This window comes from Hypanus sabinus, chromosome 7 (assembly GCF_030144855.1).
Source record: "Hypanus sabinus isolate sHypSab1 chromosome 7, sHypSab1.hap1, whole genome shotgun sequence".
In the NCBI taxonomy this organism is placed as follows: Eukaryota; Metazoa; Chordata; class Chondrichthyes; order Myliobatiformes; family Dasyatidae; genus Hypanus; species Hypanus sabinus.
In genome coordinates, this window is record NC_082712.1 from 134902409 (window position 1) to 134919057 (window position 16649).

A 16649-nucleotide genomic window follows, 5' to 3' on the forward strand; every position below is an offset into this window, starting at 1 on the left:
CTGGGTGGGATTGTAAGGTTGCAAAGATGCAAGTTGAATGATTGAACAAATGCAGATCTAGTATAATATGCATAAAAATGACATTAATCCACTTTGATAAATATAAAAGAAGATAGGAAATTATTTACATAGTGAGAGACTAGGAAATGTTGACGTATGAAGGGAGTAGGGTGTTCTTGGATACTATTTGATATAGCAATAAATTCCAATGCAGGAAGCGATAATGAAAACCCATAGTATGCTGGCCTTCACTGAAAGAGGTTGTGAGTACAGGATCGAGGATGTCTTGTTACAAATATACAGGGTATTTGTGAAACTGCACCTGGAATTTTGTGATTGATATTTTGATGTTCTTTTCTAGGAAATAATATACTGCCATAATGCAGTAAAGGTTTATCAGACTGATTCCTGGTTGGCAGCAATGCTCAGAGAGAAGGGATTGGGGTGCCACGATGATATTCACTAGTTTAGAAATGGGTTAGAGCGCCATATTGAAACAGAATTCTGACAGAACAGAACCAGACATACTGGATATTTCCTCTGGAAAAAGAGTCGAGAACAAAGGGTCATAGTAGTAGAATAAAGGGAAGATGTTCAGGTCTGAAATGAGGAAAAATGTCTTCACTCAGAGGGAGGTGATCCTGTGGACTTTTTCAGCACGTAAGGCAGTAGAGGCCAAGTCACTAGAAATAAAAGGCATAAAGTAGTGTGGGAAGTTATAGTACTGATATGATTCTGTTTAGCCTAACTAATTATAAGTATAATAATGACCCTAATTGTTATCGTTTTTTTATTTGCTGTAGATTTGCTTGAAGAACAGTCACTAGCCCCAGGTAGGAATTTTCATGTTCAACAAAAAGCAAATTATCAATTTGAAATTTCATGTCATCGCCTTGTCTGCATTCAGTCCTTAAATAGACTGGAAAGACAGGGTGTTGGGACCACAGGCAGGAGTCGGAGTGATTTTCCTTGCTCTTCCACAATATTCACTCCTCTCTCTGCGACGCTGAAGGTGTGAGACTGCCCTCGGCTTCTGTGCTTCATGTGTGTGAGTTTGCGGTGATTTGCCCCACTAATATGATGAACTGAGACTGAGGCTTCGGGTCTCCTCCAGGGATTCGGATCTAAGGATTCAATTCAGTTCGGAATGCTGTTGCTTGCCTCTATTGCTTGCACGATTTTGTGTTTTTTTTTTCTCTCTGTGCATTGGGTGATTTTTTTAATTGGGTTCTTGCTTTGTGGCTATCTGTAAGGAGACAAATCTCAAGGTTGTATAATTTATACATTCTTTGATAATAAATGTGTTTTGAATCTTTGAAGTGCTGGGCTAAAGGCAGGAGGAGACTTGAACTTGCAGAAAGCTGGCACATTCACAAATAGCTGAAAACCCTTTTGTTTGTACTACTGCGCTCTATGTTCTATTCTGAATTGTAGTTGACTGCAGGAAAGAAAGCTCTATGAAAAACATTTGCTTCTCTCTTTCTAGTAGCTATACCCACAAACCAATATCATCCAGGTTGAATATAAAACTACTTCTGAATGACCTAATTTTGACTGACTTAACTGTAATTTTGTGTTCAGTGAGGTCCCTGAACAAAGGCTGTGTTTGAAATATTAGTTGTGGACAACAAATAGTCCTTCAGGGCTCTCGCCCCTTTCAAGGATTGTCTTAAGATGTTCCTTGGGCAGTAACGATGTGTGCAGTGGTAGAATATGGAGAGTACAGGAATAATACTCTTGCCTCATGAATATTAGTCTATACACCTTGAAATGGACCTCAGAGTGAACCCAGAGAGCATATGCATTTAACAACATTGATAGAAAACTCCAATAATCCTCTACCTTTAGATTTCCTGGACTATTGCAAGTTACTCATATTAACACCCAAAAATACATGTTATTACAGCAGTATGCTAATTTTCCAGTGAATCTGGTGATTTATCAATCTCCTTAGAGATTGGTTCCAGCTACAAACTTACCAAGCCCCCTGAACACCACCACCCCCCCATGTTCCCAACACCAACCATAGACCTGGAAAATAGTCTGGACCCCAGTCCCTGCCACATTCCTGATGCCAGCTCTGGCTAGCTCTTAGCTCACAGTTCAGATAAACGAGAGAGCCAGGTACTAGAATCAGAATTTTCAAATTACTGAATGCTGTTTTGTCAAATTCTACTGCTAATTTAAACATCCTAGTTTTCTACATGGTGGGCTTATTGGAAAGTCAGAAGGCATGGGATCCAGGGAAGTTTGGCCAGGTGGATACAGAATTGGCTTGCCCGCACAAAGCAGAGGGTCGTGGTGGAGGAAGTACATTCGGATTGGATTGGACTAGTGGTGTCCCACAAGGATCAGTTCTGGTACCTCTACTTTTAGTGATTTTTATTAATGACCTGGATGTGGGGGTAGAAGGGTGGGTTGGCAAGTTTGCAGAAGACACAAAGTTTGGTGGTGTTGTGGATAGTGTAGAGGATTGTCGAAGATTACAGAGAGACATTGATAGGATGCAGAAGTGTGCTGAGAACTGGCAGATGGAGTTCAACCCGGAGAAGTGTGAGGTGGTACACTTTGGAAGGACAAACTCCAAGGCAGAGTACAAAGTAAATGGTGGAATACTTGTGAGTATGGAGGAGCAGAGGGATCTGGGGGTACATGTCCACAGATCCCTGAAAGTTGCCTCACAGGTAGATAGGGTAGCTAAGAAATCTTATGGGGTGTTAGCTTTCATAAGTCGAGGGATAGAGTTTAAGAGTTGCAAGGTAATGATGCAGGTCTATAAAACTCTAGTTAGGCCACATTTGGAGTACTGTGTCCAGTTCTGGTCACCTCACTATAGGAAGGATGTGGAAGCATTGGAAAGTGTACAGAGATATACCAGGGTGCTGCTTGGTTTAGAGAGTATGCATTCTGATCAGAGATTAAGGGAGCTAGGGCTTTACTCTTTGGAGAGAAGGAGGATGAGAGGAGACATGATAGGGGTAAACAAGATATTAAGAGGAATAGATAGAGTGGACAGCCAGTACCTCTTCCCCAGGGCACCGCTGTTCAATATGAGAGGACATGGCTTTGGGGTAAGGGTGGGAAGTTCATGAGGGATATTAGAGGAAGGTTTTTTTTACTCAGAGTGTGGTTGGTGCGTGGAATGCACTGTCTGAGTCAGTGGTGGAGGCAGATACACTAGTGAAATTTAGGAGACTACTGGACAGGTATATGGAGGAATTTCATGTGGGGGGGGGGTTATATGGGAGGCAGGGTTTAAGGGTTGGCACAACATTATGGGCCAAAAGGCCTGTACTGTTCTATGTTCTATCTTGATTTGGAGAAACTCAATGCAGTAAAACAGGCCATGAAAGGATACGGGGAGAAGACAGGAGATTGGGACTGAGAAGGAAAATGGATTGGCCTTGTTGAAATGGCAGAGCAGACTCAATGGGCCTAACAGCCTAATTTTGCTCCTCTATCTTATGGTCTTATGATCTAAAACTACCAAGAAACTACATTTGGAAAGGCTGTTTTAATTCACAGCTGCTTAATCTCCTTCCGCTGAGAGCTAGTGGTAAATCAGATGTGATGTGATTATCTTGTGTTTACTTAAGAAAGAGAAATTTGTAGAGAAAATGTCACAATGAAAACTCTCTGCCAATGTTTAATACTGAATGCTATCAGAACAACTAGTTTGAAGCAAGTAAAAATAATGTCTTGTTTCATTGTTTCTTTATTTCAGAATGGTTGTCGTAAGATAAAAAAAACACGACTATGATCTTCAGTCTGTTTGATCGCATTAGCTAAAATAAATCTTTTGCTGGTTTATAATTCCAGCTTGATTGTTTGAGGTTTGACTGATGATAAGAAGCACACTGTTGTATTCGATACCTAGACATTTTATTTCGATAATAAAATTCCACATTGGCAGTATGTTCTGTAATGTCAACATTAAGAAGAATACTTTAAAAATGCCGATCAGCTTACTGATTAATGGCATCTGTCTGTAAATACATCATAACTTACGCTAGGAAATGCAAAACCTGGGCATGGGGGATGGCTGAAGTAAAATTAACTGGTGAAATTCTGGGAAACATAAGGTGACTGTAAATATGCAAGTATTAATTATGGTAATTATTGATTTACTTCAAATTGTTACAGAAATCAAAAATCGAAGCTTTTATATCAAATTTGAAATATTTGAAAATGAACAATTTTGCCAAATATTATAGCTGGCAAATTGAATTGAACCAAAAGTAAAAACTGAAAAATTCAATCTCTAGCATGAGGACATCCAAAGTAACACAAACACAATGCTGGAGGAACTCAGCAGACCAGACAGCATCTATGGAAAAGAGTAAATAGTCACCATCTTGGACCTGATGAAGGTTCTTCGCCTGAAACATTGACTGTTTACTCTTTTCCATAGATGCTACCTGACTTGCTAAATTCAATCTCTATTTGCAACTAAGTTAATTTCCAACTGCTTAGCCCTATAATTGGATTCCCCCTCTTCATCACTGGTCTCTACACTTTCCTCCATCAGTTTGGCACATGGAAGATACGATGTTGATTTTATAAATTTTACTCAATGTAATAACATTAAAGTAAAACAATAAGACAAACTTGAAAAAGGGATAGTACTTTTTGAGTCCTGATGAACGGTCTCGGCCCGAAACGTCGACAGCGCTTCTTCCTATAGATGCTGCCTGGCCTGCTGCGTTCCACCAGCATTTTGTGTGTGTTGCTTGAATTTCCAGCATCTGCAGATTTCCTCGTGTTAGTACTTTTAAATGTTTAGTTTAATATTTGAGATTAACATTGATGTATGCAAAGCTCTAGAGTTCCCCCATAAATTTTGCTTACCCTCTTTTTGGATCTTCTTATATTCATAAATTGGCTGCATTGAAAGCATTAATTGTCTTAAACTTCCTCTAAACAAGAACTTATTTTGCAAAGGGAACTGGCCAACAGTTGCTGCAATATGTATTTTCTTAATTATATAAAAAAAATGCTTCTCCAAAATCCTTCAGCTGCTCACAGTGTTCAAAATTATGTAAACAAGCTCCTTCAGAACTTTCTGAATACTGCCTGCATGACCTAAGAAACAATGGACTAAATGGTCTGTTCTGCCTATAAATTTCTATGATGATGCTCTTGATACATGACAGATTTGGATTGTCCAGCTAGCTTGATGTTTTATAACAGAGAGAGGAGACTATTTAATAACACCATTTACGAGGCTGGGAGATTTAATGCATCAGTTGACAGCTGACACCAAATTAGGGAATTAGGAGTTTATATTGAGAAATAAACTCCTCTTTCACAAAGGAAGCTAACACTGTTCATTGTGTAAGGACATGTAGGTTTATTGCAACACTACAGGAAGGCTCATCCATGTCTCTCTTTGTCACAGATTTGCAGTGTTTGTCCGATGCAATGATTCTGTCTGCCCCAAGGAATTTGGCAGCAAATCTCCCGGATGACAGTTTGCAACTCAATGATGCTTCCTGTAACATCACTGGGAATAGCACTCATCTGCTGCTGGCAGTTCCCCTCTCAGAGTGTGGCACTGAATTACTGGTATGTGAGTACCTGTATTTGGGATCATGAAAGTGGGGGGCGGGGGGGGGGGGAGAGCTTGCTTACAGTTCCTCATGCGAGAGAGATTGTTTGATCCCAGGTGGATCAAGAAACATTGGTTAAGAGTTGGGAAATGGCCCAGTATTTCCAGCTCTAATTATCACTCATTGAACCAGCATTGGCCCCAAATAATAACTATTTAATAACTATTTATTTTCGCTCCACAGATTCTGCACGAGTTGCTGAGTTCCAGTATCAACATGTGCTCCTTTGTGCAGTTCCTGCTGACATTCTGGCCAGAATTAAACCCTTCTGGCCCAAATTCCGACTGATTTTCTTTGGCGGGGGTGGGGGGGGGGCATGGGATATCTGTGGTCATCTGACGGTACCATGATGGAGTCAGCAACTAGCCTAGAGCAGGGTGTAACAGGACTGTAAGGACAAAGGAGACAAAAATCCCCCATAAATGATGAGAGAGGCAGCCCTGTAGGCCCCTGGAGAGCTTGAGACTTCTACAGAATATCAGTGGGGCCAAAGGAGAGAAAGGAAGCAGCTGGAAACCTTCCTTATGCAATATCAAAACCACAGCAGCAACTTTCTGGTACATCCTCCCACATAGCACATTTAGTCATGGCTGGGAGAGAAATCAGATTACAGCAGCTGCCTTTGCCCAGTTCTATGGTGATGAAGGAAAAGTCCTTGGACGTTCTGCCAGATGCAATGGGTATATCTTAGTCAGGGCTGTAGGTTCATAATAGACCTCAGAGTTAATTTTCTGCCCACCTTGAGATGAATTTCAGGCTTGAGCTTTCAGTCGTGCATCGCATTGAGCCGGTCACTGCCTAGTAGCCTGGTTTCTCTGGGTGTATTCTAATCAATGATTCATCGACTCTTGGGAGTCTGGCACTGTGGAAGATTAGCATAGTCATGTATATGTCATCCTTCATCAGTGGCCTTTGTGGCTCCTCTTGTTAGGGAACTAACAGTGGATTGTTTCCAACACCTATCACTGATTACACTGTCTTGCTTACCTTTCTGAAGATGCTGGAAACATGTTGCCTGTCCTCATTTACACTCTGTCGCCTGCAAAGGTTACCTGTAATCTCCAATGAAAAGTTCATTAGGGCTTGCCATCTCACAGACTAAAACACTGGGAAAAGAAAACATTCTGTGGCCTTGGTTATGTGATGATTTCCTGCCATATTGCACCATGACAATGGATTACAGGGTAACTGGAAAAGCAGTAGACAATTTAATTACTGGGCTGCACTCCAAGGTTCCTGCCAATAGCGCAGAACCAGCGGAGGGCAAGAGATTCCCCAGTGTGTCTGTAAAAATGGACACTTCCTTCACATTTGGATTAATGTCACTTATTTCTTTTCTTCAGGAAGATGAAACTCATTATATCTTCACAAATAAAATTGTCAGTCGGAACAGAAACAAAACATCAAAGCAGCTGGAGAGGGTGGCTATCCCACTGATGTGCAAATTCCTTCGATCCAGTAAAGGTAGTGAGCAAGCCAATGTACTCAGTGATGCTATTGACAAGATCTTTGAAGTCTACAGCTTTGAGATCCAGTTCAGCAAAGAATTCAACTCAAGCTGGAGCATAGCTGGACCAGATTCGCCATTTAATGCCACCAGTAAGGATCACTTATACATGAGCATCATTGCCAAAAGCAACGAGACTGCCCTGTCGCTCCATGTGGAGACTTGCCAGATCCTTAAAGAGTATAATTCTTCAACAGGAGTTACACTTTTACGACAGGGGTAAGGAAGAATTTATACTTTGAAGCTCCTCTTTTAAACTCTTCCTTTTAATCTGGAACCACGAAACATAATTTGTGTCTTTCCAGGTCAGAGGTGGTGTGTAATAGCACAGGTTATTAAAGGCTGACATAAGAGAACTGGGAGAGAGGATTGGGATGCGTCATCCAGAGGCTTGGCAACCACTTACAGACTGCTCCAGTCTCAGAAATGCCACTCAAGTGAGCCCTTCAGACTTTTGTGGATTGAAGAGCCACAGAAGTTTAGTGTGGTCACAGGGGCTTCGCAGGCAGTGAGTGTGGTAAACAGGTTGGAATAATTAATATCCAGCCTATTGTAGCTGGGGAAATAGATCATTTTATTGTCTGATGGAACAATAGAGGTTTACAGAGCAGGAAGATGCCACTTAACCCATCGTGCCTGAATTGGCTCTCCCTTATATTAAACCAAACACCAACACTCTCTTCCCTTAGAAATCTTTCTTCACAGAAAGCTTATCATACAGATTGAATTATTGGCAAGTATATTTATTCTGTTGGCAACTATCCCTGAAGGGGAAATTATCGACATTAAAAATAAAGTACTGAAAGGAAAAATATATAAATGTTGAGAAATTGGAAACAGGGAATAAGCACAGCCCTAGTAAAAATGTTGATAGTTTGGTGCAAAATCATGAAGAGTAGAGAGTACAATTTCTTCAGGACTCTCTTCACCAGCAGAAATATGAAGCGGCTGGGTTGATAAACCACTCCATGACAGCACTCTAAAGTGTGGGGGCACTTAAGAAGATGTGGGCAAGTGGACTGTGTTCATCTTGATGCATCAGAGGCATGCAATCTAGTAGACCAGCCTTACAACCAGAAATTAACCCTGAGGAATTCTGAGATCCCAGGCCATAAGGTAACTTTAAAAAATCTGAAATAAAAGCTCATTTAATAACAATGCCATGCATGTGGATAAAATCTAAGTCATCATCTTTGTCAAAAATCCTGGTAAAGCATTCTGAATGAAACTGCAGTGATAAATCATGAGCATTAGCTGTTCAGCAATGTTGTCCTCCCCACTGCATACATGCATACACATAAAATTCCTTAATAAAAGCCCTTAGGTACATAGGAAGTGGAGAACAGAGGTGAAAAGTGAAAAGGAACTTGATTAGTGGAATGCAGGACTAGTTGCACCCTACGAATTCCCTTATTTGTGTACAAGTTAAGCAGATTCAATTTTAAAATAAACTCTAGTGGACATTCAAAGGAATATGTTCAACGTGCTGAATGCTCACTCTTAGATTGACAAATTTATGGAGTCAAACAGCAAGAAAACAGGATATTGTCCATGTCAACTGAAATGATTATCTATGCTGATTTCACTGCCCTGCATTTGGCCCATTATACTTCTCCCACCTATGTACCTGTCCAAATACTTCTTAAATGTCTTCAACCTCTCCCTCAACCTGCCTGTACCACCATTACTGGCACTTTGTCCATATATCCACCACACTCTGTGGAATAAAATTCCCTTCAGATTAATACCCTCCATTAATGCATCCTAACGGATCTCTTCTGCACGCAAAATCTTAAGTGTGGCAATAACAAGCATCTTGTCACAGAATCTCCAATTCAAGCTCAATATCTTCATCACCACCCTATCCACCTGTGTCACCATTTTCATGGATCTAAGAGCTTGCATTCCAAGTGCACTCCCTACATCAATACTTCCAAGGTCCCTGGCATTTAAGAGCAGGATAAGGAATAAGAAGGGGATGATTTGAGAGATGAATGGGTGGCTGAGGATTTGGTGCAAGGGGCAGGGTTTCAGAATTCTGGGTCATTGGTATCTCTTCTGGGGAAGGTATGACCTGTACAAAGAGGAGAATTACACTTGAATTTGAGGGTGACCGATATCCTAGTAGGAAGATTTGTTAGAACAGTTGGGGATAGTTTAAATTAATTTGGCAGGGGGATGGAAACTAGAGTAATGGGGCTGACATTGGGCAATTGGTATACAAGTAGATGCACTGTGCAGTGAGACTGTGAGGAAGGACAGGCAGGTGGTAAGGCAAAATTGCAGTCAGTGGGATGAGTTGAAGAGCAAAATGGGGGGGCAAAATCAAGAAGAGTTAATACAGGACTTGTGGTATTGTAAGATAGAATTAGGCCATTTGGCCCATTGAGTCTTTTACACCATTCCATCATGGCTGATTTATTCTCCCTCTCAACCACCATTCTCTTGCCTTCTCCCTGTAACCTTCGATGCTGTTGATTATTATCAACTGAAGCCTTAAATATGCTTAATGACTTGGCCTGTACAGCCATCTGTGGCAATGAATTCCACAAATTCACTTCCCACTGGGCTAAAGGAATTTTTCATCATCTCTGTTCCAAGTGGATGTCCCTCAATTCTGAGGCTGTGCCCTCTGGTTCTAGACTTCCCCACTACAGGAAACATCCTTTCCCCATTCACTTTATCCAGACCTTTCAAAATTCAGTAGGTTGCAATAACATCACCCTCTTCCCACCCCTGTTCATCTAAACTCCAGCAAGTACAGGGCCCAGAGTCATCAATTGCTCCTCATATGTTAACCCTTTCAATTCTGGGATTATTCTCATGAACCTCCTCTGGACCAATGCCAGCACATCTTTTCTTAGAGAAGGGGCCCAAAACTGCTCACAATACTCCAAGTGCAGTCTGACCAATGCCTTATAAAGCCTTGGTATTACAAAATTGTTTTTGTATTCTAGTCTTCTTGAAATGAATGCTAACATTGCATTTGCCTTTCTTACCACCAACTCAACCTGCAAGTCAACATTTAGGGAATCCTGCACAAGGACTCCCAAATCTTTGATTTTTGAATTTTCTCCCCATTTAGAAAACAGTCTAAACCTTTATTCTTTCTACCAAACAGCATGACCATACACTTCCCTTCACAATATTCCATCTGCCACATCCCCAATCTGTCTAAATCCTCTGCAGGGCATCCTGCTTCCTCAACACTACCTGCCCCTCCACCTACCTTTATTTTGTCCACAAACCTGGCCACCAAGCCATCAATTCCTTCATCCAAATCATTGAAATATAATGTAAAAAGATGGAGTCCCAACACCAACCCTCTGGCACACCACTAATCACCAGCAGCCAACCAGAAAAGTCCCCCTTTATTCCTACTCTTGGTTCCTGTCTGTCAGCCAGTCTTCATTGCATTCTAATACCTTTCCTGTAATACCATGGGCTCTTACCTTGATAAGCAGCCTCATGCACAGCACCTTGTCAAGGGTCTTCTGAAAATTCAAGTAAACAGCATGCACTGACACTCCTTTGTCTAACCTGCTGGTTATTTCCCTAAACAATCCCAACAGATAAATCAGGCGCAATTTCCTCTTTAGAAAGTTATGCTGACCTTAGCCTATTTTATCATGTGCCTCCAAGTACCATAAAATCTCATCCTTAATAATAAACTCCAGTATTATATTTGAATTCACGCAGTATACGGATTAAGGTAGATGATCTGGCAGTGCAGTTAGGGATTGTCAGGTACAACGTTGTGGTGTCACTGAATCATGGCTGAAAGAAGATCATAGCTGAGAGCTTTATGTCCAAGGGAACATTGGTGGAAGGGGTGGAGTGGCTCTGTTGGTAAAAAATGAAATAAAATCTTTAGAAAGAGGTGATATTGGGTCGGAAGATGTAGAATCCTTGTGGGTAGAGTTAAGAACTGTTACAGTAAAAAGACCCTGATGAGAGTTATCTACAGGTCTCTGAATAATAACCAGAATATAGGATACAAATTACAATGGGAGATAGAAAAGGCATGCAATACGGGCAGGTAGAATGGGAAAATCAGTTTGGAGCTGGATGATGAGAATGAATAAGCACATGGATGTAAGGAAGATAGAGGGATATAGACAAGGTGTAGGTAGAAGGGATTAGTGTTTGGATGTTTGTATTTGCTTTTTAACTGTTTTTGTCATAACATTATGGGCTGAATGGCCTGTTCCAATGCTGTACTGTTCTATGTTCTAACTTGTAGAATGCCTTCGAGATGACTTTTTAGAGCAGCTTGTGGTTGAGCCCACTAGGGGAAAGGCAATTCAGGACTGGCTGTTGGGTAATGAATCCGATTTGATTAGGGAGTTTAAGATAAAGGAACCCTTAGGAGGCAGGGATCATAATGTAATGGAATTCAGCCTGCAGTTTGAGAGGGAGAAGGTAAAAGTCAGATGTATTGGTATCACAGTGGAGTAAAGGGTATTACAAAGGCATGAGAGAGGAGTTGGCAAAAGTAGATTAGAAGAAGACACTAGCAGGGATGAAGGCAGGACAGCAATGGCGGGTGTTTCTGGGGGCAATTCAGAAGGGGCAGGATAGGTACATCCTAAAGATGAAGTAGAATTCTAAAGGGAGGATGAGGCAACCATGACTGACAAGGGAATTCAAAGAGCATAAAAGGAAAAGGGTGGGCATCTACAAGAGCAAAAATTAATAGGAGATTAGAAAACTGGGATGTGATTTAAGAATAACATCAGAAGAGAACTAAAAAAAAAGAGAAAAGATGCAGGTAATCTAGCCAATAATATAAAAGAGGTCACAAAAAGTTTTTTTTTTCCAGATTATATAAGAGTACAAGAGAGACAAGAGTGGATATTGGATTGGTGGAAAACAATGGTGAAGAAGTAGTAAAGTATTTTGTTATCAATCTTCACTGTGAAAGACACTCGCAGAATGTCAGAAGTTAGTGTGTGTCAGGAGGCAGAAAGTGTATGTAGTTGCTATTACTAAGGAGAAGGTGTTTAGGAAGTTTAAAATCTGAAGGTAGGTAAGTCAACTGGATCACATGACCTACACCCTAGGGTTCTGAAAGAGGTGGCTGAAGAGATTGTAGAGGCATTAGTAATGACCTTTCAAGAATCGCTAGATTCTTGAACGATTCCGGAGGACTGGAAAATTGAAAATGTCACTATACTCTTTAAGAAGCGAGGGATGCAGAAGAAAGGAAATTATAAGCCACTTCAGTGGTTGGGAAGATGTTAGAGCCCATCATTATGGATGAAGCTTCGAGGTACTTGGAGGCACCTGATAAAATGGGCATGGTTTAAAATGGTCAGCATGGTTTTCTAAAGGGGAAATCTTGCCTGACAAATTTGTTGGAATTCTTTGAAGAAACAAGTAGGATAAACAAATTCCTGATCAAGGGTCCCTGCACGAAACATAACCGTGTGCTCTTTTCCATAGATGCTGCCTGACCTGCCGAGTTCCTCCAGCATTTGTGTGTGTTGCAAAGATAGACAAAGGAGTCAGTGGATACTGTTTACTTGGATTTTCAGAAGACCTTTGACAAGGTTCTGCACAAGGCTTCCTAACAAGAGCCCATTGTATTACAGGAAAGATACTATCATGGAAAGAAGATTGGATGCCTGGCTGGAAGCAAAGAGTGGAAATAAATGGAGCCTTTTCTGATTGGCTGCCAGTGACTCATGGTGTTCAATAGGTGTTGGTGTTGGGACCATTTCTTTTCACACTATATGCCAATGAATAGATGACTGAAATGACAACTTTGTGGCCAAGTTTGCAGACAATACGAAGATAGGTGGAGGAGCAGATAATATTGAGAAAGGAGTGAGTCTGTAGAAGGACTTAGATTAGAAGAATGGACAAAGTAGCAGATGGAATATAGTGCAGGGAAGTGAATGGTCATGCACTTTGCTAGAAGGAATAAAGGCATAGACTATTTACTAAACAGAGAGCAAATTCAAATATCAGAGGTGCAAAGGGACATGAAGTTCCTTGTGCAGGATTCCCTAAAGATTCACATGCAGATTGAGTTGATGATAAGGAATGAAAATAGAACGTTAGCATTCATTTCAAAAGGTCTAGAAATTAAGAGCAAGAATGTAATGCTGAGGCTTAATGAGGTCGGACCACACTTGGAATACTGAGAGTTGATTTAGGCACTTTACATCAGAAAAGATGTGATGGCATTGGAGAGGGTTTAGGGGAGGTTCAGGAGAATGATTCGGGAATGAAATTGTTGACATATGAGAAGTGTTTGATGGCTATGGGCTTATACTTAGTGGAGTTTAGAAGAAGAATTAAGGGGATCTCATTGAAACTTTTGAATATTGCAATGCTTAGCTACAGAGGATGCTTCTTATAGTGGGTGAGTCTAGAACCAGAGGGGACAGCCTCAGAATAGATGGACCCCCATTTAGAGCAGAGATAAGGAAGAACTTCTTTAACTGGAAGGTGGTGAATCTGCAGAATTAATTGCCACAGACAGCTGTGGAGGCCATCATTGAATATATTTAAAGCAGAGATTGATAGGTCCTTGTTTAGCAAGTACATCAAAGGTTATGAGGAGAAGGCTGGAGAAAGGTATTGAGAGAGATAATAAATCAGCCATGATGGAATGTCAGAGCAGACTCAATGGTCTAAATGGCCTAAATGGCCTAATTCTGCTCCTATGTCTTTTGGTCTTATTTACTACATGTACCTAGCCTGTATTGGATGAGTGACCTCACATCTCAGTGTTACCTAACATGCATCTGGATTAAGTTCCATCTGTCACCACTCCACCTGACTTTCCAGCTGATCGATGTTTCCCGTTTCCTTGGGCAACAATCCTCACAATCTATATGTCAATCAGCAAACTTACTTATCAAACTGCAGATGGTTTTATCCAAGTTATTTACATATATGATGAGATCCACGTTATTTTTGGTACAGCAAGGGTTAAGATGATATGTTGTCAGAGACAGTGTGCTGAATACGTCCTTGAGAACCCAGCCCCTCTTTGCACAGCCTCTTTGTTCAAGCTTGGGACCCAAGGTCACCAGGCATATCAAGACAAAGTTGTACATCAAGGTTTGTTGGACACATTCTAGTGACTGGAGAGTTAATTTTCTAAAATTGAGGGGTTTTTTTTTAGTAATGTGTAGATTTTATTCATTAACACCTGAAAAAATGTATTGTGATTGGTATTTACAGAACAGATGCAAAAAAAAAATGAAATTAGAAAGTGCGCACAGTTTAAATGAGATCAATATCTGTATAATAACTGACAGTACTGAGTTTCAGAACAGTGTGGTGACGAGACCTGAACTGTTCTTGTGTTCAGGTAAATAAGTGTGATTGAGAAACAAATCAAGTTGTCAAAAGTCCACTTAATCAATGACAATCATATAACTAATTCCTACTTCTATTAAATTCTATTGTGAATTTAGGCTGTGTTCAAGGTTTTTTATGATTGATCCAGGGTAAAAGCGGCTATAACTTAGTCAAATCAATGCATTGCTTACAGGTAGAGCCTGGAATCAAACAGAATTCTCTTCTCAGTCTCTTTCTGATTTTGTTTGCAACAGCTGCTTAAATAACAGCACAGCGAAGGAACATCAAACCGAAAACCAAAAAGAGAAAGTGTACTCCATCAAACTGTCCTCTTTACCGTGGCGCACTGGCCAGGTACAGTACTCACTGAAACTCATCTTCACCTTGACTTAAAGTGTATTGTAACATGCTTGAAAAGAATTTAGAAATTAGGATCAATGGTTTATTGGCTCAGTAAATGAATATATTACCTAGACTCATGTAAAAATATATAAAGTTAAAGAATTCACACATTTAATTCCCAGTTAGTCTATTTCTGTTGGAATGATCTATTAACAGAATGCCATAAACTTATAAACAGAGCATCATTTCATATTTATTACAGTTATGTTCCAGACTAGTTTTGTTCAATTGTTTGATTCTTGTTCCTTTAACTCACTGATTCCCTGCTGCGCTCTTTCTAACTCTATTACTGTACATGTGAATGTTCTCCAAATGTCAATCAATTGTTTTAACTCTTATCACATAGCAGAAAATGCTATGCACTCAGTAGGTCAGGGAGCATCTATGGAAAGAGACACAGAGCTAAAGATTCAGGTCCCAGACCTTCATCCAATGAAGGGTCTCAGATCTGAAAAGCTAATTCTGTTTCTCTTTCGCATTTGTTTCCTGGTCTGTTGAATGTTTCTTGCATTTTCTATCTTTATTGTACACCTATACAATCTCAAACACAACAGTTTTCTTACCTGCATCTACCTTCAAAGCCATAGTATTTTTCAATCCAATTTCTTTCAAATCATCAAAAAAAAGTTTCTAGCTACTGCTTGAACAAATGTTGGAACTTTTTTCCTTATTCGTTCATGGGATGAGCACCATTCATGTTTGTTATCCATCCGTCACTGCAAGTTGGAGGCAGTTGAGAGTTAAGTGGGCTGAGAAGTGGCAGATGGAGTTCAACCCGGAGAAGTGTGAGGTGGTACACTTTGGAAGGACAAACTCCGAGGCAGAGTACAAAGTAAATGGCAGGATACTTGGTAGTGTGGAGGAGCAGAGGGATCTAGGGGTACATGTCCACAGATCCCTGAAAGTTCCCTCACAGGTAGATAGGGTAGTTAAGAAAGCTTATGGGGCGTTAGCTTTCATAAGTCGAGGGATAGAGCTTAAGAAACGCGATATAATGATGCAGCTCTATAAAACTCTAGTTAGGCCGCACTTGGAGTACTGTGTCCAGTTCTGGTTGCCTCAGTATAGGAAGGATGTGGAAGCATTGGAAACTGTACAGAGGAGATTTACCAGGATGCTGCCTGGTTTAGAGAGTATGGATTATGATCAGAGATTAAGGGAGCTAGGGCTTTACTCTTTGGAGAGAAGGAGGATGAGAGGAGACATGATAGAGGTGTACAAGATATTAAGAGGAATAGACAGAGTGGACAGCCAGCACCTCTTCCCCAGGGCACCACTGCTCAGTACAAGAGGATGTGGCTTTAAGGTAAGGGGAGGAAAGTTCAAGGGGGATATTAGAGGAAGGTTTTTTTTACTCAGAGAGTGGTTGGTGCGTGGAATGCACTGTCTGAGTCAGTGGTGGAGGCAGATACACTAGTGAAGTTTAAGAGACTACTAGACAGGTATCTGGAGGAATTTAAGGTGGGGGGGTTATATGGGAGGCAGGGTTTGAGGGTTGGCACAACATTGTGGGCCGAAGGGCCTGTAATGTGCTATGCTATTCTATGTTCTAAGTAGTCAGTGTAGGCCAGACCACATTAGCTTGGCAGATATTCTGAAATACGTTAGTGAGCCAGATGGATTTTTACGGCACTCGAAGAGTTTCATATTTGTAGATTCATTTAATATGTAATTTAATACTATTTAAATACTTGAATTTAGGTAATAGAGCACAAGAACCGGCCCTTCAGCCCACTGAGTACAATGCCTTTATCAAGCACACTTTTACATTTTTATTCCCCCCCATATACACCCATTCTGTCCACCCACACACA

The 16649-nt window shown here is 40.7% G+C and overlaps 1 protein-coding gene across 1 annotated transcript in view; it reads left to right on the forward strand.

Moving 5' to 3' along the window:
• LOC132397551 (uncharacterized) overlaps positions 1–16649 on the forward strand; it is a 42387-nt gene that overhangs the window by 15960 nt on the left and 9778 nt on the right. Inside the window, exons 9-12 of the mRNA XM_059976374.1 lie at positions 804–833; positions 5399–5565; positions 6953–7335; positions 14688–14787. Of these exons, the coding sequence (XP_059832357.1) occupies positions 804–833; positions 5399–5565; positions 6953–7335; positions 14688–14787 (680 nt within the window). The remainder of the gene's footprint in view (positions 1–803; positions 834–5398; positions 5566–6952; positions 7336–14687; positions 14788–16649) is intronic.